Here is a 21,703-nt window from a genome sequence, read left to right as displayed (position 1 = left end):
GTTCCATCATTTCAGATAAATCCCAGAGCTCCAGTCCCATCTCTTATTTCTTCCTCAGAATGGGCGTGTGCCGGACGCCACAGGCACTGTCTGCATTTAAATTGGAAGCTTTACCCCATCAGGGTGAGACTGTGGCTCTACACAGCTTTGGCTGTGTGTGGAAAGTAATCTAACTAATAGCTGGGCCCTCCCCAAACAAGTTCAAACAGTTCTCCTTTCCCTCCTACAGCCTTTCCTCCCCAGGGAGGTATGTTGACTGTCAGTGATTCCCCCAGACCAGTTCAGTGAACTTGCAGAAGGGGTCAGGCTCCCGAGGCATCATCATTCTTAAGAAAAGACTGGCGGAGAGGAGAGTAAGCTATGAAGATGGGTGGGTTTGACTCATTTTTGTGCTACTTGGTACAGGGTAAGTAGTACTTCCATTCACAAATTTAATTCTGTCCATGACTAGGGACACAAATTGAACTGGAAGGGAACTTCACCAATATCCCCAGAAGGTCAACATTGAACCTAACTACTGACTTTGATTTGGTTGTCCTCCAACTTGGCTTCTGGCCAGGTATGCCAGCAGAACTCCTTGGGAAAGCTGACCTCCAGAATGACTGGAGCCACATCTCCATCTCCTTTTCCAGCCCTCCCCAGTTTTTGCTATTTTTCACTCTTAACATATGCCAGTAAAGGTTGGCTACCCTTACAACTTTCAAACAATCTCCCTACTGACTATGTACCAAAGAAAGTGAAGCCAGTATGTCACAGAAGTACTAGGCAGAGCGCTCATCACAATCAAGATATGGACTCAACCCAAGAACCCACCAACAGAAGCATAGATACGAGGTGAGCCCTACACTCAATGGAATGCTACATAGCCTGTAAAAAGTAGGAAGTCCTGTCATTTGTGACAGGTATACACTTTGAGGACAGTATAATAAATGAAGTAAACCAAGCACAGAAAGACAAATGTCACTTGATCCCACTTATATGTGGGATCAGAGAAGATAATCTCATTAGAGGAAGATTATGCCAGTTGCTCTCAGAGGCTGAGCTGTGTGAGGACTGGCTCAGTGGGACATTGGTGAAAGAATAAAAAATTTCAATTAGATGCAGGAGGAATAAATTCCAGACATCAGTTGGACGACAAGGTGACCATAGCTAATGATAATGAATTGTATTCTTTCAAATCACTAAGAGAGTAGACTTCAGGTGTTCTCCTCACCAAGAAGAGAAAAAAGGTATGCATTTGAGGTCTTGCATATGTTAGCTCAATCCAGCCATTCCACTATGTATGTACTTCCAAATTACATTACATATGATAAATATAGACAATTTTGTTTGTTAAAAGTAAATCAATAAAGAAAAAGAACAAGTTAGAAAACATGACATTTATTCTGTGTTGTTATGGGAGCCTGAGTAAATAATGCTACTTTGGATATTCAGTGAGTTCTGATCAGAGGCTGGACCTCAGAGATATTACATTGTTGAGTGTCTGTATTATATTGTCTTCTTATTAACGCTGTTTGTTTTCTCTTTGGAATGTGGGGAGTTACTTCCGATCACCTTGATGTTTTTGTGGCTTTTCTTAAAGCTCTGTTTGGATAAGTAGAGATTAATAGTTAGCGGGAAGACACTGTTCTTCTGAATCAGCTCTGGATGTCCCCAGCCAGTGGGATCTCTCCCCAGTGATCACTCCACAATAAAAGGTAAGAATTCTAGCAGCTCTTAGCCTCACTGGAACTCTGAGAGTCGTTCCACTCAAAGATGTCCAGTTCTTTTCCTGTAACTTTGCTTTAGTTACCCATAGATTAATGTGGGACCAAAGCCTTGGGACACTCTCACATGGATTTCAGGAATTCCTGATCTGTACATCTTACAAACCCAGTGGCACTCTGTCCTGTGAGTCTCAGTTGTCACAGTCATTCTACCTTAAATTCCTGTCTCCTCAACTTCCTGTGACCTTCACGCTTGTGGTGGATTAGCAATGGGTGGTCAACTTGTAACACTCAGCTGAAAGGAACCAGCATGGTGTTGGGTGTGGGAGGCCCACCTGAGGATTGTTGCTAATAAAATAAAAAAGAGAACTGAAAAAATAAAGTGAGGTGCTGTTAGGGGGCTGTTGATTATCCTGGAGGAGCCTGTCGTGCTGGCTTTCCTGATATTAGTGTGGCTGTTTTCATCATCGAAGGAGCTCAGGACCTTGCTGTCATGGAGAATGGCCACAGTTCACTTTGGGGTGGCTCTAGTCCTTATTTTGAGCATTGCTTCCTGATTGTGGAGGGGAAGATGGTGCACTATTCGATGTCCTGGAGAAGCGTGTCACACTGGCTTTCCTGATATGGACTCAGCTGTTCTCATCAGTGTAGGAGCTTAGGACCTTGTCACTGAGGATGGCTGTGGTACTTTTTGGGGGAGCTCTGGTTCTTTGAGCATCGCTTCCTGGCTCCAGTTTGGATCCCTCAACCTGCAGGTATAGATCTTTCATCCCACTGGCACAGACTTTCTAGCTCCCACCACTGACCTTGGGGCCTTCCCAGAGCAGATCCATGAAACAGGCCTGCGTGAGACATTGTCTTGGGCTTTTGGCCTCTATTTGGACTCATGAGGGGCATTATTATGGGCTCTAGGTCTTCAGCCGGACTCATGCAGGACATTGCCATGGGATCTAGACCTTCAGCTGGATTTTTTGCGTCTTTAGTATGTGGACGGATTTCCTGCACTCTCTTTGTATATGACTTCTCTGGTGACTATTATAAAGTAATCCTATAAACCATGTGTCCTGTATTAAATTGCTCCTCTTGCAAGCCCTGACTACAACAGCACTGTCACACTTTTCCCCTTTTGGTGCCAGGATCTGCACATGGCTCCATACGGAGCTCCTTGGCAGTGAAGTCCTCTTCCTGCATTCTGCATTTTTCTTCTTCAAGGAGCACAGCTCTGTTCTGTCAAAGTCATTCTCCACCCCTCCTTCTCCTCTTCCTCATTTTTTTCATTCTCCTTCTCCTTTACATTTTCATTTTTTTTTCTGGTTCTATACTTGTTAACAGCAGGAGAGTAAGTTCAATACTAGTTGCTAGATTCACACCTGTGAGCAAGATTTACACTATAAGTCAGTTCAAAAGAAAAGTTAATTCTGCTATGGAAGATTCTGCCAATCCAGAACACAAAGGATGACCCTTCCAAGTAACAATGTCTTGCTTTTGTTTTTCTGTGATTGTATTGCTTATGCAGAATATGTTCCTTAGTCTTATAAACTACATCAATGGAGAGGTTCTGTGATTTATAAAAGACCGAATTACCACCTATTCATCCACTTCCCACATTATCAATCTTCCTATACCCAGATATTTTAAACATGTAACACAAATGATGACATACTGGTCAGCTTGAGTGTCTGTTGGGTATCTACTTAAGTAGCTGAGGACTGCTTAAAATGAGAGGGTTGAGCTCCACTGTACTAGGAACAAGGTTTCCAGCAGGCAACACTAACTCAAGTGCTTAAATTCAACGTATTTGCATAGAAATAAAAATAGTCTCTAATGTACCTGATGCTGTGCTTTTATCCTTTTGCTTATATCATGCAGGTCCACAATCCCTGACAGTGTGGGGGTGGCTCTCCCCATTGGATGATCAGTTCTTCAGTGGCAGTCTTATAATCCCATTCCAACAGCATCTACCTAGAGATAGCTTCAGATCGCATAGTCTGAGGCTCAATTTAATCGGAATTGACTTAGGGAGCCTCATCGCCAGCCTTTGTCCCTTCATGGAATGAGTTGTGTTCCTGCAATGACCCTTGGGAGGAGGGTGCAATAGGCAGGCTACCAAGTCACCTAAGTTACAGGTGACATTTGGCTAAGAAAAGCACCTAAAAATTCATTTGTCACTGGCTGCAGGCCAGAACTCTTTCAATTAATGGATGAAATGTTTAATGGCCAATCACGAGGGGCATGAAGGGGTCTGCATTTCTGTAGGCAGCATAGTCATTAGGTGAAATGGACCCTGGAGAAAGCCATTGACAATGCCATCTCATCCTCTAGAAGTAGGGATCATGAGGCATGCAGTGCCGTATTGTACAGTATACGCACTGATACGTCCATTATCAAGTGGGTCTATATTTCCACTAACTGGGATGTGTACCAGCTGCATGCATGTGCCTGTATGAATGCTAATCTCATATAGTAGAAAATGCCATTGAAGAAACATATCTGTGCGTGCATCATGACTGTTTTTTACTCTGGATTACGTCCACTTATTTCTTAACAGTGAAGCATGGAATATAAGTACATCCCTGTATTCTGGAGATGTGAAGAAGCGATTCTTTGTGCTGTTGGAAGTGTGCAGAGCAAGTCATGAGAAATCACGGGAATGGCAAGCAACCCAAATGTCAGGGAGCCACACTCCACGCTTGGGCAGGCTTTGAACAAAGGCCCTGGGAGTTTCTGCTAATGGGTTATTTATCCATTCTTGCTTTGCCTTCCCAATTTGTTTGGTATATCTTCCTTCTAGGTAAGGAGGATTCCTACATTCTTTCATTTTCCCCACAGGATTCTTATTTTGTAGCCTGGACTCCTGCCTTTCTCCCCATTACAGGCAGAGAGCAGATGTTCACCCTGCTGACTGAAGTTATCCAAGAAGGACGAGCAGAGTAGGGCAGGGCAAGGACAGGAGCTCTTCCTGGTCAGTGATCCCAATTTCTGATAAGAATGACCAGTGGGCTTTTACCTATTCCCAATATTCAAATCATTTGCCTGATTTTATGGGGAATCAAGTAAGAGTGATATCTTCCTTGGAGTGCTACACCAAAGTACCATAACCAGGTGGTTTATGTGTATTGCATTGTGAGCGACCTTGCTAATATGTATTTAATGAACACAAATGCATACAAATCATAGGGGTTTATTTCTTGCCTGTTTGATTTAACATCAGCTTTTAAAATTTTAACATTAAAAATCTACCCTTACACTATGAATGCACTTTCTTTGTTTCTAATAGTTGCATGGCATTTCCCAGGGCTCCACAATTTGCCTTCTGCACCACCCATGGTGGACATGTACACTGTCCCTAATCCCCCAGAGTTGTGAATGATACTATGATGAATATCTTTAGAGAAGTGCCTTAGTGGGCCTAGATGTCTCAAGGATACATTCACTCTGGGTCATAAAGTCTATTCATTTTTAATTTGACTTGGAACTACCAGAATGGTAGCCCCAGGCTGACCTCCAGCCCATCACGTGTAACCAACCTTCAGCATTTTGCGAATCTGAGGGTCATAAGGAGGTGTGGTGGTGGTGTTTTGATTTGAATTTCTGCTGATCCCAAAGGGTTAGGGCATCTCCATGTGCCTGGTCATGATGTTGGGGTGTGGGCTGTGCACTCACCTGGCCAAGACTGCAAGTGGGACCGACGCCAGCCTGTGCCCCAGGTGCTTTGGAGGGGGCTGGACTGTCTGGGGAGAGTGCTACTTCCAGGGCTCAGCAAGCACGGAGAAGCTCGCACTCACCCCGATTACACACATATTAGTCACTTTGCTTTCAGACTCTTAAGAATTCCTTGCTCACGGTCTCCCCTAAGTTGAAAGATCTGTATGTGCTTGTTGAATTTTTTAGTCATTCTTTGAATGTTATAATCCTTTTTTGGTTTTAGACCTTACCCCTTTCTTCCCTTATTCTGCCTGCTGTCTGTCTGATTTGCTCATGGCCTTCTTCCTTTACTAGAACTAGCTCCATCTGACATAAATACAGCAATTGGTTGTTCTGTTTGTTTTTTAATTATGTAGTTTCACTAAATCCTTACCCACCCCAGTACAAAAGTGTATTTTCCCACACTACTTTGCTCTAAATATTTTTTTGTCTTTTTGAGACAGCATCCCCTTATGCAGTTCAGGCTGGCCTTGAGCTCACTTTGTAGCCCAGGCTGATCTCCAACTTGCAACGATCCTCTTGCCTCAGCCTCCTGAGTGCTGGGATTACAGATGTGTACCACCATGCCTGGCTGCTTTTCTCTAATTTTATAACTTCACATTGCATATTTAGAATCCACTTTTGATTATGGTGTAAGATAGTCATCTGCTTTATTTTTCTCTACCTTCCAAAACCCTTTTCTATATTTGCTAAGCAGCCCATTTCTCTCTATCAACTTATAGTGCTTACTTTATCTTGTAATGGTCCATTGTCTCTAAGCCCTCTGGGTGGTTTCATTGATCTATTTATATATAGGCCAGAACCTCACTATTTCCTTTATGCTGTATGTGCCTGGGCAGTGGGGTATATTCATTCAGGGTCTGAGTAAGTGTGACCATAGTGTCAGCTCCAGTAATGTTTAAAGATTTAATAAATTAAGAATATTTTCTGCTTTCTTTCCCCGAAATGACAACTTTTCTTATACCTCTGTTTTCCCACCAAAATTTTGGAGGACAGTTTTGAAGTTATTTGATTAAATTTGAAGATTATTTGAGGAGAAAATTAACCCCTTTACAACTTGAAGTCTGCAACAAGGGAATGTCTCCCTGTGCTATATTGGTTTGCTTTCTTTTAATAAGCATCTAAAATTCTCTGCAATGTTAATACATACATGTCTTGTAGTTTGTTACCAATTTTGAATGCTATTGTATTTCTTACTTTTGTACTGGGATAATTTGTCACACAAAACCTATTAATTTGGGGATTGTATGTAATATCTGCGAACCTTATGAAATTTTCTCATAAATTCTTGTAGTTTGAACATTGATTCGATTGATTTTCTAGGTAGTTTCTATTGTGTGAAAACAAGGAAGGGCACATTTATTTCTTTCCTACAAAATTTTACACTACTTATATTTCTCTCCTAAAATCTTTGTCAGAATATTTGTTGTATGTTAAACTATAGTCATGGCAACAGGCATCTTTGCTTTAATCTTACAAGAAAAATATCTGTTGATTTGCCATTAAGTTTAAATTCTCCCATAGGTTCTGACGGGATCAGGTGCATTCAGGTTGGGATGGCCATAGACTCCCATAGGTTCTGGAAGACTGCTTTTTATCATGTTCAGGAAGTATGATGTCATCGCTGTTACAATAGAAAATTCTGCTTTTAGTTTATTTTACAGGACAACCATATACCTTCTGATGGGGAGCCATGGAGCACACACTCGACAGGGAGGAGGGGAATGCTTTTGCAATGCTGTGCCTGGGATGTTAATTTCTTCCTGTGCCTGTCACAGGTCCTAGCCAAGGATGCAGGCCACCTTTCTGCCTTCATATTTCAAATCACCTCACACAATGTGCTTTATGCAGACAACAGCGCATATCGGCTGAACAGATGAAGAGGGGAAAGGGAAGATCTAATAACGAAGACAATTTTAGATAGAAGAAACTTCCTCTGAATGGAAGAGCTAAGGTCGGCCCATGAAAACTGAAAATTGTGCATAATGGTTATATACTCTTAAATAAATAGAGATTAGGTCCCTTGAGAAGTTATTATTATGAGTTCATAAAATACAAAAGTGGGTTTTGGGGGTTTTTTGTTTGTGTGTTTGTTTGGGTTTGCTACTAAGTAAAGACATTATAGCATATTTCAAACCCATACAATTCTCTCCCGTGGCAAAGTGCTTTCTGTTATGTTAACAGTTACAAGAGGTGATGATACTGGGTGACTTTTGACCACATAGTCTTCAAAAAATACATATTTATTGAAGAGCATTGAAAGAGACTCTGTCTGTGTTCTTGGGAGCTTACAGGCCAGTGAGAAAAGAAGACATTAGTTACCCAAATAAGCATTTAATTGAAATATTAATAAGTGCTATGAAATTATAACACAGAGGGGTTTTGCCTACCTGGGGGCAAGTTGGAGATTGAGGTGTCCAGGAGAACGAGAGCATCACCCTGAAGTAAGCTGCACAAAATGTTATGATTATAAAGCTACAGTGTAGATTTTGCATGCATAGGATAAACACCAAGGCTCGGGGCGAACCTGAATAGGGAAAATGAGGAATGTTCACAGGAAAATGTGGCTGTTCTGTGACATGAACCCCCAGGGAGATGAGCGTTAGGAACCGGTTCACCTAGCTTCCTGTTCACTCTCTTCTTCAACCTGACCTAGGCTGGAGACACCCAGGACAGGGACACCGAGTGCTACTGGAAAGCTTCCTTCCTTGTGATCTTCCAGGTCGCAATCTGGGGTGGAATTTACCTCTAGACTTAGATTTTTAAGACTATGAATTAAACAATAGATCTGTTATTGATCAAATCCTAGAATTAGTGGGACTTACATTCAAGAATGAACGCTAATGTTACAACCTAATCCAACCAACATTTAAGAAATTGCCTCTCTGGAGCAACATAAACATAGGCAGATGCTATCTAATTAATTGGACAGCAGTCTTTTCAGAAAGTGGAGTCATAATTTTGGCTAAGGAGCAGCACCTGGCTTAATTGTGTATCTCCAAGATTTGGTTGATACGTCACTGTCTTTATCAGTACGTACATATTATAAATAAGAGTGGTCTTATTTTGAGTGATGATGAAAGGGGGTCGATTGGGAAATTTTGTGAAGGTGATATGGATAGATGAAGAAAGCATCATCTTATTTGAGTCTGAAATAAACTGCTTAAATATCTCCTATATCAATGGCAGTTAAAATCATGCTAAATCGGTAGCAGATTGAATTCTCCAGACCCAGACCAAACACCCTGGTTATAGAAGAAGCAGTGGAGAGAGTAGTTTTGGTGGACCAGCTCTGTAGAACCTAACACTGTCAGTGGTTTTGGTGGACCAGCTCTATAGAACCTAACACTGACCCGTATGACCGTGCCAAATTTATTTCATCTCTCTGAGCCTGACTTCCCAGGATATCAAAGGACAATAAATTTAACATCAGTATTTTCATTATTACCATTAAGGAAGTTTTCTTGCCTTCTGTTCCACTATGATGACTCTGTAAATTTTATTGTAAGGACTAGAAAAGCCCATGGGGTGCCAGGGAAGAGCTCACAACCTTCACAGTGCCTACAGAAGCCATCGGGTTTGCTGAGCCCTGTGAAGGTTTCCTTTTGACTCATGACAGCCTCCTTTGGGTACCTTGGAGGACGTTATAGCTTCATTACCAAATACATTTCGGCAACTGCCAATCTATAATTCCTCCCCTCCCTGGATCTCAGGCTGACATACCTGCTGCTTATTGAGTCCTCCCGGCACTTGGAACTCAACAGACTGGAAGTGGATTCCAATGTCGCACTCACAGCCCTCCTCTTCTCCTCCTGTGGTCAGTGCAGGTGTGGGTGAGGGCCAGGGCTGGTTCAGCTGGCTCATGGCCAGGCTGGTACTTATTTCCTCATAAATCTGCTGCAGACTAGAGAAGATAACTTTCCAAAACCAAAAAGGGGCCATTCTTGAGTCAAGAATAAATGAAAAGGCACGCTTCCCTCCTGGAGCACTCAAGCCATTCCCAGGGATGCGGTCCTTCGAGGCATGCAATCACCAGCCACCTGGCTAATGAGGCCAAGACCCTGAGGTGAGGGTGGCTCCCTCACTTTCCTCACTGTTGCATTATCCTCAGCCTTGTTTTTATAGTCAGTCACCTCGATTCTGTGTTTTTGATCTCTAACTAAGACTGAGCTCTGCCCCCAGTTTCCCTGACCAGCATCTTTCAGCCTGGGAGAGTTTGCTGCTCCTGAGCCATTCGTCAGATCTCCAGCCCTCGCTCATTTCCCTCCCCAGCAGGGCAGGCTGGAGAACTATCTGGAGCTCAAATCTGCTTTGGTTTCTGCTCCATGAGCTGGCTGGAACTGTTCGCTTGTCCTACAGTGTGCGTCAGAGGCCCGATGTGGCTGCTTTCAGCACCCAACTTCCTCACAGCCTCTGTGACACCACACTTTACTTCAGCAGCGCTGAACCAGTTTCCAAATTTTCCCTTTCATCTCATATGCTTTGGTGATTTCTTGGTTTTGCTCAAGCCTACAGCAAATCTTATCTCTATTGCTCTGATGAGCTCAGGCAGCACCTCCCCAGGTGGCTGTTCCATTGCTTGAGGGGCTCTGGGCCCCCACGGATTCCCAGTGGTTCCCTCAGCTGGTAGCTCACGCCTGCGATAATGGGACACACTTCCTGCCGACTAGGTGGGGGTGTCTCTGAGCCTGGCTTTTCTCTCTGGTATCCCTAGCCTGGCACTTGGGTCACCAGCCACAGGCACTCAGTGAAAGAGGGTGAGGCCAACCGTGCTGAAGATGGTGAAGCAGAGGCAAACCACAGGTTCGCCACTGCAGTCAGAGCCTGGGGGGAAGTGTATACACAGAGACGTTTAGAGACGCTGTGCAGCTAGGCTGGGAAGCACGCGGATGGTCCCTGCTGGGCAAGGATGTGGTGAGTGGTGTGGTGCAGGGACAGGTGAGGAGTGATGCTGAAAGCACCTCCTCCATGAGAGTCTATCAGAGGATGCTGATCTTATGCTTGGGAGTATCCTCAAAATATCTCCCCACAGATTATAAAGGCTGCTTTGCGTTACACTTGTCTATCTTGGTTGATGAGCAGGCACGAGACTGCAGGTCACCTCATAGTCCCATTGTCCTTGAAAAAGGACACCCCAAGTAGGCACACACATTTGTGTAAAACACTGGGAGAGAAGAGTAGAAGCAGAAGGGAGGAGGTGTTAGGTGCCTCAGAAGCTCATGTCCTGGTATGAGGAAAAGAAGTCTCAGTGAAAGCATCTGTGGTTCTCTGAGAACGTCACTTTCATAGTGTTTGAGCCATTCTCCTGTCTGTGTATCATCTCACCATGCAGGCAGTGGCTTTGCTCTCCTTTCTGACCTCTGGGCCAGCTGTGACAGAGATGGCGCCATATCTTGATCCACAGAACACGGCACAGGCTCTGCACAGAATAGGAAAGGCCAGCTTGGAAGTATGACTATAAACATTCTTAGTGTTTGTGGGGTGGGGGAGAGTGTCTATAATTTTCTCACTAAGAAAAAGTTCCCTGAGAAAGAGAATGTTTTCAAATTCAACATAAAAACAGCGAGAGAATGAGAGAGAGAGAAACAGAGACAGAGAGGAAATCTTTTTGTAAACGATCAGCCAAGTATTAGGAAAAAAATACCTTCGGTTAGCACAGTATCAGAACTAATATCCAAACTCTCAATCTGTTTCATTAAAAAAGTTTAATGAGTGGTAAAATAAATACACTTCCATTAAATATTAAATAAATTATTTACAACTTGAAAAAATACTTTTTATCTCCGCGCATCTCTTTATGTACAGAAATAAGACTTAGCATAAAAAGTGACAAAACCACCAAAAGTTTCCCTTTTCTTCACTGAAAGGAGACCAGCTCATCATTTACTCTGAGAAGGGGCGAGGACTCCGACCTGCCATCCTGTGAAAAGAGAGTGTTCCAGGTAAGCTCAATCCCAACGCAGTGTTAAGAAAATTTCAAAGAATAATCAGGAATCAGAATTTCTGTCAATTTTTTCTAGGATTTCTTATGAAAAAGTGAGACAATCTTTTCGGAGATGAATTGGCTGTGCATTCAATCCCTCTTTCATTATTCATTACGTGATCTGCCCACCTAGGTAGAAAACTACAAATGCTCACATCACTTGCGTGAAATTCTGCTTTAAAAAAGAAAAGCAACGACAGTGATGAAAAATAGTTTTCCTTACCAAATGCACAGAGTGGACAAAATTACAAACAGAGGTTAGGCGGCTTAATGTTTTATGATCTATGGTTCATTTAAGATAATTAGTACCAAGGGCATAATAACAGCCGCTTCCAGTTAATAGGCAGCCACCGTGTGCCAGCACAGCACATCCCACAAGGGCACTAAACAACAGCAGCACCTAAAATCCTCCTTTATTTGAGTTAGTGGTCTTAACTATGGAAGTTAAGCCAAGGCAGTAAAAAATGGTTGCTGTAATGAATCCCCAGTGTGGCACTGGTATGAACAGTTATTTACTTCCTAAACTAAGACTGCATCTGTAGCAGTCTCAGTCCATAACACAGCACATAACCACTGCCAACTGTTATGTCTCTCCAAGCACTAGAACCACCAGGAGCCCTCACTAAAGAAATTCTCATGCAGTGGACTTAGGGCTGGTCATAGGAATATGCATATCTAACAAGCACCTCAAGTAACTCTTAACCCATTAATGCCTGGAAAATCAGGAGCTTAAGACTGTGGCATCATCTTTCCTGAATGTCTGAAGAAATAAAGTTCTTCTAACCAGCTCTAAATGTGTCTTGATTTCCTTCCTCCCCTTCCTCTGGAAATTCTCTTCAGGAGCTCCTGACTTTTATCATCAGCAAAATATCCTTCTTCATAGCTTCTTACGTTCTATCTGAAACACGCTCAGCTCTCCCACATTTATTAATTCATACCTTTCTCTAGCACTGAGAGTTGAACCCAAAAGCTTGTGTGTGCTAAGCACATGTTCTACGACTGAGCTACACTTCCAACTCCACAGCTCTCTGCACAAAAAATTAAAATATATGTTGTTGCCAAGTTGCTTTCAGTCTATGCCCCTCTCCTTACTGCTTCTTGTCCCGGAAGGACCCTTTAGCCTATGGTTTCCCCTTGGTCACCTGTGGTGGCAGCACCCTGACCAGGGCTGGCAGGGTATGAGTTCAACCTGGCCATGCAAACTTCTCCCCCAACACGGATCTGAATCAGGGCACTCTCCAAGGGATGACACTCACTTTCCTTCCCCTTGTACTCTGATTCTTTCTGTTTATTTCCTCTCTACTAAACATTAGTTCTTTGAGAAAAAGAACTATATCTCACCAATGCAGCCCATTCTCAACATGGAACTCAATCTCATATTCACAGCACAATGTTTCAGTCGTTGTTCCTGGTGACTCTATCATTAAGAACCCATTCCTCATGTTCTTAACATGATCGTGTTATAGTTTGAGTATTATAGAATAGACTCTAAAGATGTCTTTTAAAAATCAAACCTGTATTATCCTGGGTTATGCCACCGTGTGTGCAGTGCCATTTTCTTGTCGAAGTTTCTTTCGTTCTTCTTCCCCTTCGTATTCCCTGAAGTATCGCTTCCGAAGCCTTGGGAGGACAAGACAGCCTAGTGTTATCTCCTTTCTCTCCATCGTATGTTGATCGGAGTTTTCATGAGTACCAGATTTCTTTCTCTCGCGCTCATAGAAATAAGCACTGTGCCTCCTGCTCAACCCAAGCCTGAACCCGGCTCTGAAGTATCACCAATGTTGCCTTTAAACAAACACTGTTCCAGAGAAATGAGCTTTGACTGTGTCTCCAAGAGGCAAAGTTTGAGAAGACATGGAACAGACTCACGTCCTGAGTATAGGAGGAGCAGACTATGGCATGTGATGACACAAATGGATGTAAATGATTAGAGTTTTTTAAAAAGTGGTTTATCAAACAATTTAGAATTGATTTACTTGTAATAAATACTCCCTGCTAGTTGTCTTCATTGCTACTTTCTTCAAAAACTAAGTGGTTTAAAAATCTCTCGGTCTTGTGTGAGCAGTTTTATGATTAGTTGGGTCCTTGGTCAAACTACTAAGCATTATCATTAAAATCACACGATCTTTTGTTGGCCATTGAAGGAAGAATTTCTTTAGTTATGAAAAAAGTGACAACTGTGGCTTAGGCTTAGCTTTTTGTCTCATATGAGTGTGGGAGGAAAGAAAAAGCTCATGGCTTCATTTGAAGAGTGCCGGCAGGACAGTCTTGCCGTGTTTTTCCAAAGGATTATTAAATATTGCAAGCTGAATAATTAAAAGTTTAATTATGGCAAAACATCATCTTTAACTAGCAATGTTTTCTTCTGTCCTTCTATGTCAAATAATAATGGTTTTTCTGTATCTCTCCTACACACATTTGTGTTATCTGGCTTGAGGAACAGAAGACAGGAGTAAATTCTAGGGTGCGCAAAGCAAACTTAAGCTGCACCTCAAACTTTCTGCGCATGACAAAGCAGTGTTGTGTGTCACTTTATCACTGTCTGATCTGAATTTAAGATAGCAGTAAACAATGTTAGAAGATAATGCCTTCTTTCCTGAAGTCAGAAGTCCTAGATCACATACACACTCTGGTTGTTAAAGTAATTTACCGAGACCTAAAATTAGACTAAGAGTTCACTGCTTTTCCCAAGCTCCAGGGCTGGCACATGAGTCATCGGGAGCCACTCATGCCTCCCCCGGTTCCCCTTACGAAGAGGCTGCTGTTGGGCAGACAATGCCAACCTGAGGCACCCATCCTGCCCACTGCCTAGCACGGCCCAGCGCCCTCACTCACTGCGCAGGAGTGAGCGAGTGGTATGCCGTTCCCAGCACAGGCAGAAACTGCCGAGGTGCAACAATCACAGAATTGTTCTTGCTTCCTACAGCGCACCGTGCAGAGGAAATGTTTGGTTTTGCTTTTTAATAGGTTTCCATATTACTGAGTTGATAATAACAAAAGAGGCTCAAGCTGCATGTAAGTACCGCGCTAGGAAGTTCCCAGCTCAGAGTTTTGCCTGGTAATATGAGCAGAGACAGTCTTATATCTTGGATGCTGCCTTGAAGTTCTCAGGGATTTTTACGCCAGAGCGCTGTGCTCGATGCTACGAACGTGCTGGGAATTAGCCCTTAGTGTCTGGAGGCCCGCTGAGACTTAAACTATTCAAAAGTAGCAGCACTTTCGGAGACTTGGGGAAACAAAACATTGGTAGAAAAAAGGAATACAATAACACCCCAATTTTTAAGTTTAAAAAATTTCTAGTTGTGAAAAACAGAGCTAGGGGCTGGGGATTTAGCTCAGCTGCAAAGCGCCTGCCTGGCAAGCGCAAGGTCGTGAGTTCGGTTCCCGGTACCGGAGAAAAACTAAAACAACAACAACAACAACAACAACAAAAAACAAACAAAAAAACAAAAACAAAAACAGAGCTTTAAGCCAGGTTTCACTGGTGGCCAAAGTAAAATAAATTTTGACCGCATTCTGTTCTGAGATCCTGTGCCACCCAAAGGCTAACTCTTGTAAGACGTGGTAGCGGGATGTGGTAGGACCAGGAAACACTGGCCCCTTTTCTTTCCTTGGGGTGTTTGGGTCAGGGCGCACTTACTGCACTGTGACCACCACCGCGATGGCTGTAAGGCTCACGGCGGAGATGAAGGCAGCGATGGCCGCTAAGGCGATTTTCGACAAGTCATGGCCAGCGATCCTGTGCGTCTTCATGGATTTTTCTCCACACCGTTCTCCAAAGTAATCCTGATCACATCTGCAAACAACGCGCCGTGCTTAAAAATTAAAATCGCCAAATAGATCTTGTGTATTTCAGGTTTACTTTCTAGGTCAAAAGCAGCCATTTAATTCCAACATTGAGAAAAAAATGTCACAGCAGATATTTATATTCCAAATTAAGTAGTGTTCTAGGTAAAGATCTGTTTGTCAGCATTGCTCTGGGTGTGATATTGCAAGAAGTCACACCTGGCCAGTCTTTAGTGTCCAACTGCTGCAGTAGGTGACTTGTTAAACACAGTGAATACGTTCTCTGCATCTCGTGTGCTGATGCTTTGTTGGGGGTGGAAGATCATGAAAAAGTGCATGAAAAGTACTTCAAGGTCCTTTTTAAAAAGGACGTTTTAAAAAAACATATTTTGTAAAATAGTGGTTTATACTGGGGGTCAGCAAACTGCAGCCACACATAAAATCTAGCTAACTGCCTTTATGCTATTTTTACAAGGCGCAAGTTAGGAATAGCTTTCATGTTTTTAAATGGCTACATTTTAATTGGTTCTATAAGTCATGAATGACCTTGGCTGTAAGCCTAAATGCTGACAGTATTTACCACCTGAGCCTTTAAGGAGATATTTGCTGACTCTTGGGGTTTTTTGGTTTTGTTTTGTTTCTTGGGGGGTTGTTTTGTTTTGTTTTGTTTTGTATTTAAGGAAAGGTCTCACTGTGTAGTTCAGGCTGGCCTTGAGTTCACTATATAGTGCAGGCTGGCCTTGAACTTGCAGTGATCCTCCTGCCTCAGCCTTCCAAGCGCTGGCCTTACAGGTGTGTGCCACCATGCCCAGCTGACTCTTGGCGTACACATGATAAAAATCAATGGTTTTCTGAAGTGTAGGACTTCAGGTGTGGTGTAGTAGACACAGCATTGTACAGAACTGCAAGAACTTACTGGCAGGTTACCCTATCCATGTTCTCCAGGTATTTGCATTCTCCATGAATACAGAAGTTTTGAAACTCTGCAGCACAAGGATTCTTCTTCTTCTTGTTTCTTCTACCTTTTCCATTTTTATTTCCCTTTTTCTTTCTTTTGGGTTTATCTGAAGTCTTTTCACCTTCTGTCTTGTTTTTCTTGGGTTTCACTACCTGTTCAACTGAAAAATGGAAACATTTCTTGACAACTGCTACTGTCACCTGGATTAGGATTTGGGGGGCTGGAGACAATGAAGTCACAGCAGGGTGAGCCCTGGAGATGTGCAGCTCATGGTTCACACAATGCATACTCATGAGATAGGCAGAGACTAGTTCTGTTGCATGGCCCTGAAAACCCTGGACACCTTAGTTCTTTCACTCGCTTATGCACATATTTTGAATTGATTTGGATAATTATCATCATTATTATTGCTCATAGGAGCTATCTGTGAAAAAAAGCTAAACATCTTAAGTATTTCCTGACTTTCTAATACCTCCCAAGTTTCTGGTAACGGTCATGGTTGTGTGTACTGTTAGCTAGAGGAGGAAAATTCAGTAAAGACAAGTGACTTGCGCTAGGATGAACAGCAGAAAATAAGTGCCAGGATGTCAGACCCTGTGGTTTTCATGCTCTGCTGTGTTTGGGTTTCTGAGCCTGATACCATGTTACAGTGGCCGTGGTATTGGCCGGTTTTGTGCACCCATAGCGGCCTTCTGCTCACTGTCACACTTGGGAATTTGTGGGCAATGCCTGAGGGAGGGTGGGAGAAAAGTGAGAAGTCTATTTTAATCAATTTTTCCAGCCCCAGGATTACAACAGATTATAATCAATTGATACTTGACAGGGGATTCATTCCTGGGTTCGATCTACTTGCAAAGAGCCTAGTGATTTTGTGTCTGATGCTCTCAGAAATTTCTCTTAAATTATCAAATCTCCAGAAATGCCGTTCAGCCTTCTGGTTATGCAAGGTGTGGCTTACTCATCCGCTAAACATGGAGAGGGGAGGTTTCCATCCTGCTGGGCTTTTTGTTACGCTAATCCCTTAATAGGTTTATATGATCAAGTATTTAGCAAACAGAGCCCAGCAAAAAGAGAAAATACCATTAGTCATAAGGTCACCCAGCACCCCATTCAATAGAAAACATCAAAAACATAGTGCAGATTAGCAAGGTCATCAAAGATAGAAACCTCATGACTAAGAAAATGACAAATCTTTTAGCAGATGATTATATCATTAATGAAAGTCAAATTAATATTCATGTTAGTGGGTGGTTATGCACTTTTTATACTGAGACTTTCCTCTGATTAGAAAAGTGCAAGTTAGGATAAGTCCTCTAAAAGAGACATTTCCAATGAGTGTTACTGTACTTTATCGGACAGATTACAAATCACACAGTCAGACACTAGTCACCTTAGAGGTGTTGAAATGGGCGTCACATTCATGGGCATTTACATGAACAGCTTTTCAGAGGAGTTCAGCCAACGGTGTAGGGCTCGTTTATAACATGTTGCAGTTTTGAACGCTAGCTGTTCACCCTGCTAGTAATGTATTTGATCTCCTGAAATGTTAACAATTTAAACTGTCTTTGGGAGACCCGTTGCTATACACCAGGACGGTCTAATGTCATCTCTCCACACACAGGAATTTCAAGTGGACCCTCTCCACAGCACACAGAGCCCAGCTCAGAAGCAAAGGGGTGGAGAGTTCATGGAAACTTTCCTCCCTGCCACTGCCCCTAGCCACTGCTCCATGAGGTACCCACATCACTGCTCCTATCAAGAGCCTGACGGAGAAGTCAGATGCCGAGACTACCTTGCTCTGCCTCGCGGACAGATGCTCCCAGCATACGGGGCGCTGAATCACCGTGGTCCTTTTCTCCCCTTACACTCCAGAGAGATGTGAGGGGAAAGAATGATCTTACCTCTTTCTCCCGAATGCACTTCATTCTAAGCAAAGGAAACCAGCTAACAAAAAAGTGAAGGGAGCTAGGAATCACTACTTCTTAGCTGACAAATAGGATTTGGGTTTAAGACAGGATTTTAGCAATATGGAGTCTATGCACACCTTTCTTCTTGACCATTTCTAGCAGGCATTACTGTTCTTCGCATTTTCTCAACACCTACTGTTTAGCAAAAAGTCCACTTCCTCCTGTCCTGTCCTCCCCTCTCCCTCTGGTTCCTCGTGTGAAGTTGCAGTTATTTGCAGGAGGGTGGTGCTGGCATGTAGGGAGGGGACACGCTACGCGGCAGCACACAGGAATGGATGGGCTCCCTGGCTCTCAGGAGGAAAGGTGTGGGGCAGGGCGGAAAGGTCGGTGCATCTGGGGTCAGCTCGGGCTCCAGTTCTGGCTCAGCTGCCTGCTACCTTTGTGACCTTGACCAGGACAGCCTCGTATAGCTTTAGCAATTGCACTCCACAAATGGGAATCACAGTTCCTATTTAACAAAATTGTGAGGATTGGAGTTAAACATAAGGCGCGGGTTAGGCTGTGGGCATGCAGGTTGTGTCCGCACGCGGCTCCTCTGACTCAATTTACCCAGCGGTGTGCAGCGCGCGGGCATGAGAAGCTCCGGGGAGCCACCTTTTCCCAAGCCTCGCCTTGGTCTGCAGACCCCGCCTCACGGCTCTGAGGCCCCCTTGCCCCTGCTCACCCCTGACGGAGGAGTCCACAATGTAGCCCGCAGTTCCCGGCTCAGCGTCATCCTCTTCTGAGTAGTCCTCGTCGGCCCCCGAGGACAGCTCGCTGGCAGAAGGCGTGGCACCGGCAGGGGAGTGCGCTGCACTGCTTGTGGTAACCTGGAAGCTGCCATCGCTGTGGCCCCCGGGCGACAACAGCCCAGCTTTCCCAGAGTCTGTGTCATTGCGGTCCAGCCCAGCGGCGTAACGGCCTGCAGAGGAGGAAGGGGACGGAGATGAGGAGGGCCTCCCACCAGGCAGCTGCTGCAGAAGGGCTGTGTCCGGACCCAGGAAGGCTGCTCTCTGCCCTCGCTCGCGGCTGACTCACTTCGCACTCCGCCTGGAGGAAGCTCAGCTGCCCAGGGGACAGCGCTGCTCCGATCCTGGTTTCTTCCCACAGTCTATGCTAATTTCTACAAGGAGGAACCCTGCTGAGCTAAGCCAGCGGACTGGCTGGGCAGGCAGTGTTCAGCATCCTGGTCCAAGCGCTTTCCATTCCCAAAGGGGCCCCGGGCAGGACGCCGGCTGCCTGTCTGAAGCGGCGCCAGGTAGGTCGGCCTTCCTCACCCTGGGCTCGCTGTCATGTGTGGACAGAAGGGCAAAACTCTGGGAAGAGGTTACGCCTGAGAAGGGTTATCACCGTCCCTTCCCTTTATTATTACTCCAGAGAAGAAACTCCAAGGCCAGGTAGGTTTTTGCTCCCTGAGTTTCAGGACCCAGCTTTATCTTTTAAGTCTCCATAGAGCAGCATCGGAGGGGTGTGTTCACCCCTCGCCCGGCCGTGGGGTGTCCTGGGAGGTGGCGACACGGCCCCCAGAGGAAGACAGGGCGGTCAGGCAGAGCAGGGCGCTCGGGGCAGGAGCTCGGGACTCCGGGATCTGCTCCCCGGGAGGCGCCGGAGGGGACCGCGCAGCTCCACGCGCTGGCGGCACCGGGACCTGGGGACACCAGCACCGTCCGCTCCCGGTCCCTGTCCCTGTCGCCTCCCTCCCTCCCGCAGTGCTCACCTGAGCCGAGGACCAGCAGCGACAGCAGCAGCGCGGGTGTCATGGATCCCCGATCCCGGTGCCTGGTGCCCTGGTCGCTGGAGCGCGGTGCCCTGTCCGGAGGAGGCCGGCCGCACCTGCGCTTTATAGGGCGGGCCGGGCGGGGCGGGCCGGGTGCGGACGCGCGCGGGGCGGGCCGGGCCTCCCGTGACGTGGGCACCGCCCCCACTCCGCGGCGGGGCTGGGCGACTGGCCCGCGGAGGACGCCCGCGGAGACCCAGCGTGGGGACAGGGGCAGGAAGAGGACCGCCCGCCGGAGAAAGGCGCCCAGAGATGGGGGCAAGTAGCAAGGATGGGGTGCTGCACCTGCACCCGCGCCCCGGCAGGGGTGTGGTCGTCATGCACTGCGAACAGGTAGAGATAAAAATTTAAATTAAGTTTAAAAAAGACCAAGCACGACCCAGCCACAACCTGAGGCTCTAGTCCATCAGATGACTGTAGGGGGGCCGAGCGGGCAGCCGCGTTTCTGTCTGGGCAGGGACGGGTCCCTCCTCGCCCGAGAGGGGCGGGGCGTCTTTCCTTCTAACATTTTCCTTTTATGAGTCCACGTCTGCAGTACATAGTGGCCGCATTCCTCGTGGGGTCCGGTGCAGGTCCATCCCACATCTTAATCCTTTCTCCAACCCTTTTGCCTCTTCCCGCTCCGTCTTTTCTTCCCCTTTACCATCTGAGATCTGTCTCCCTGTGTCTTACTGTCTTGTACTTTGCTTGCTAACTTGGTTTCTCATATAAGGGACACCATGCAATACTTAAGCTTGTGTGTCTGATTTATTTCCCATAACATGATGGTCTCAGGATGCATCCGTTTTCCTACACATGACTCAAGTTCATCCTTCTTTGAGGCAGAATAATGTTCCATTGTGTTTAAATACTGCCATTTCTTTTTCCAGCCGCCTGTTGATGGATGTATAGGCCTCTTGCAAGGCCAGACTTTCAACCTCCCCTGTTTTCTTTCTGTGGCCCGGGGCCCGTTCGCTGTTGCCAAGTGACGCAGAGTTTTACCTACACCATCTCACGCAATAGTCCTGCTGGATAGGCACCAACCCCTCACTTTGCAGGAAGAGAGAGGGCAGGTTTAAACAGCTCAGAGAAGGACCGGACACCACGGTAATGGCGGATGTCAGGCCGGCGTGACTCAAATTCACTTGGCTCTGACTCTGCCTCTTGCCGCTCTGACCACGGAACCGAGGATGAAGCTGCTCTCGGAGAAGAGCGTTTCCAGGAAGGACACTGCTGACCCTAAAGGCGTAATCTCACCTGGCAGCACATCGGCATCGAGGCCTCTCAAGCCCCAGGGTGAAAGGGGCAGGTGGAGGCCCACTGAGCACATGCGGGGCCTTGACCACGAGCAGGAAATAAAATGTGGAGGAGGCAGGGGCTGCCCGAGGTGCCTGCCTTTGACAGAGGAGCTCCAGAGCTGGACGTTTCCTTGACTTCAGGAAGAGAAGCCAGTCCCATTGCTCTCTCTCTGCTGTCTCCCTGACTTTCAGATATCCATCTCTGCCCCGACTGGGCCAGCCAAGCAGCCACTGAGGAATGTGGGCCACAGAGCTGCTTTAATGCCGAGGAACCCTTTAAAAGCGTGCTTTTCCTCTCTGTGTCACAGTGAGTAGCGTAAATAGTTCAGACACTGAACGGGACGGAGCAGGCGAGAGTGTGGGATGGTATCTCCCAGTCAGGGTGTGCTTTGTGCCAGCCACCTGCTTTACTTGCGTGGGGCAGGAACGGGTACTAAGGGGGAGCTGAATGATGACCAGCTGCCCCTTTTTCAGGAAGTGGGTGGTTTGGGCTAGATAACATACACAAATAATTCTCATACATCGAGTAAGCAGGGTCAGTGCATGGAAAACACCACTGTTTATT

General features: G+C 45.5%; 1 protein-coding gene across 1 annotated transcript; it reads right to left on the bottom strand.

Annotated features, from left to right (window-relative positions):
• Positions 1 to 11,097: 11,097 nt before the first annotated feature.
• Areg (amphiregulin) lies at positions 11,098 to 19,907 on the bottom strand. The gene is made up of 6 exons (XM_005401313.2): positions 19,802 to 19,907; positions 18,770 to 19,006; positions 16,097 to 16,298; positions 15,035 to 15,190; positions 12,909 to 13,014; positions 11,098 to 11,331 (listed from the first exon to the last, which is right to left on the bottom strand). The coding sequence occupies exons 1-5, from the start codon at positions 19,842 to 19,844 to the stop codon at positions 12,924 to 12,926; spliced, it is 729 nt and encodes a 242-aa protein (XP_005401370.1). The 5' UTR covers positions 19,845 to 19,907; the 3' UTR covers positions 11,098 to 11,331; positions 12,909 to 12,923.
• Positions 19,908 to 21,703: the final 1,796 nt, after the last annotated feature.

This window comes from Chinchilla lanigera, unplaced genomic scaffold (assembly GCF_000276665.1).
Source record: "Chinchilla lanigera isolate Chin_1 unplaced genomic scaffold, ChiLan1.0 scaffold00073, whole genome shotgun sequence".
Lineage (NCBI taxonomy): Eukaryota > Metazoa > Chordata > Mammalia > Rodentia > Chinchillidae > Chinchilla > Chinchilla lanigera.
The sequence above is the reverse complement of the archived record's forward strand: the minus strand, read 5'-3'. Positions and strand labels throughout refer to the sequence as shown.

Excerpts from the sequence above, each read along its gene's own strand:
- Areg (XM_005401313.2), bottom strand. The coding sequence starts at position 19,844 with ATGACACCCGCGCTGCTGCTGTCGCTGCTGGTCCTCGGCTCAG. Across the intron at positions 16,299-18,769 it reads TGTGGACTCCTCCGTCAGGG|TTGAACAGGTAGTGAAACCC; the intron begins GTGAGCAGGGGC and ends TCCATTTTTCAG. Across the intron at positions 15,191-16,096 it reads ATGGATAGGGTAACCTGCCA|ATGTGATCAGGATTACTTTG; the intron begins GTAAGTTCTTGC and ends CGTTGTTTGCAG.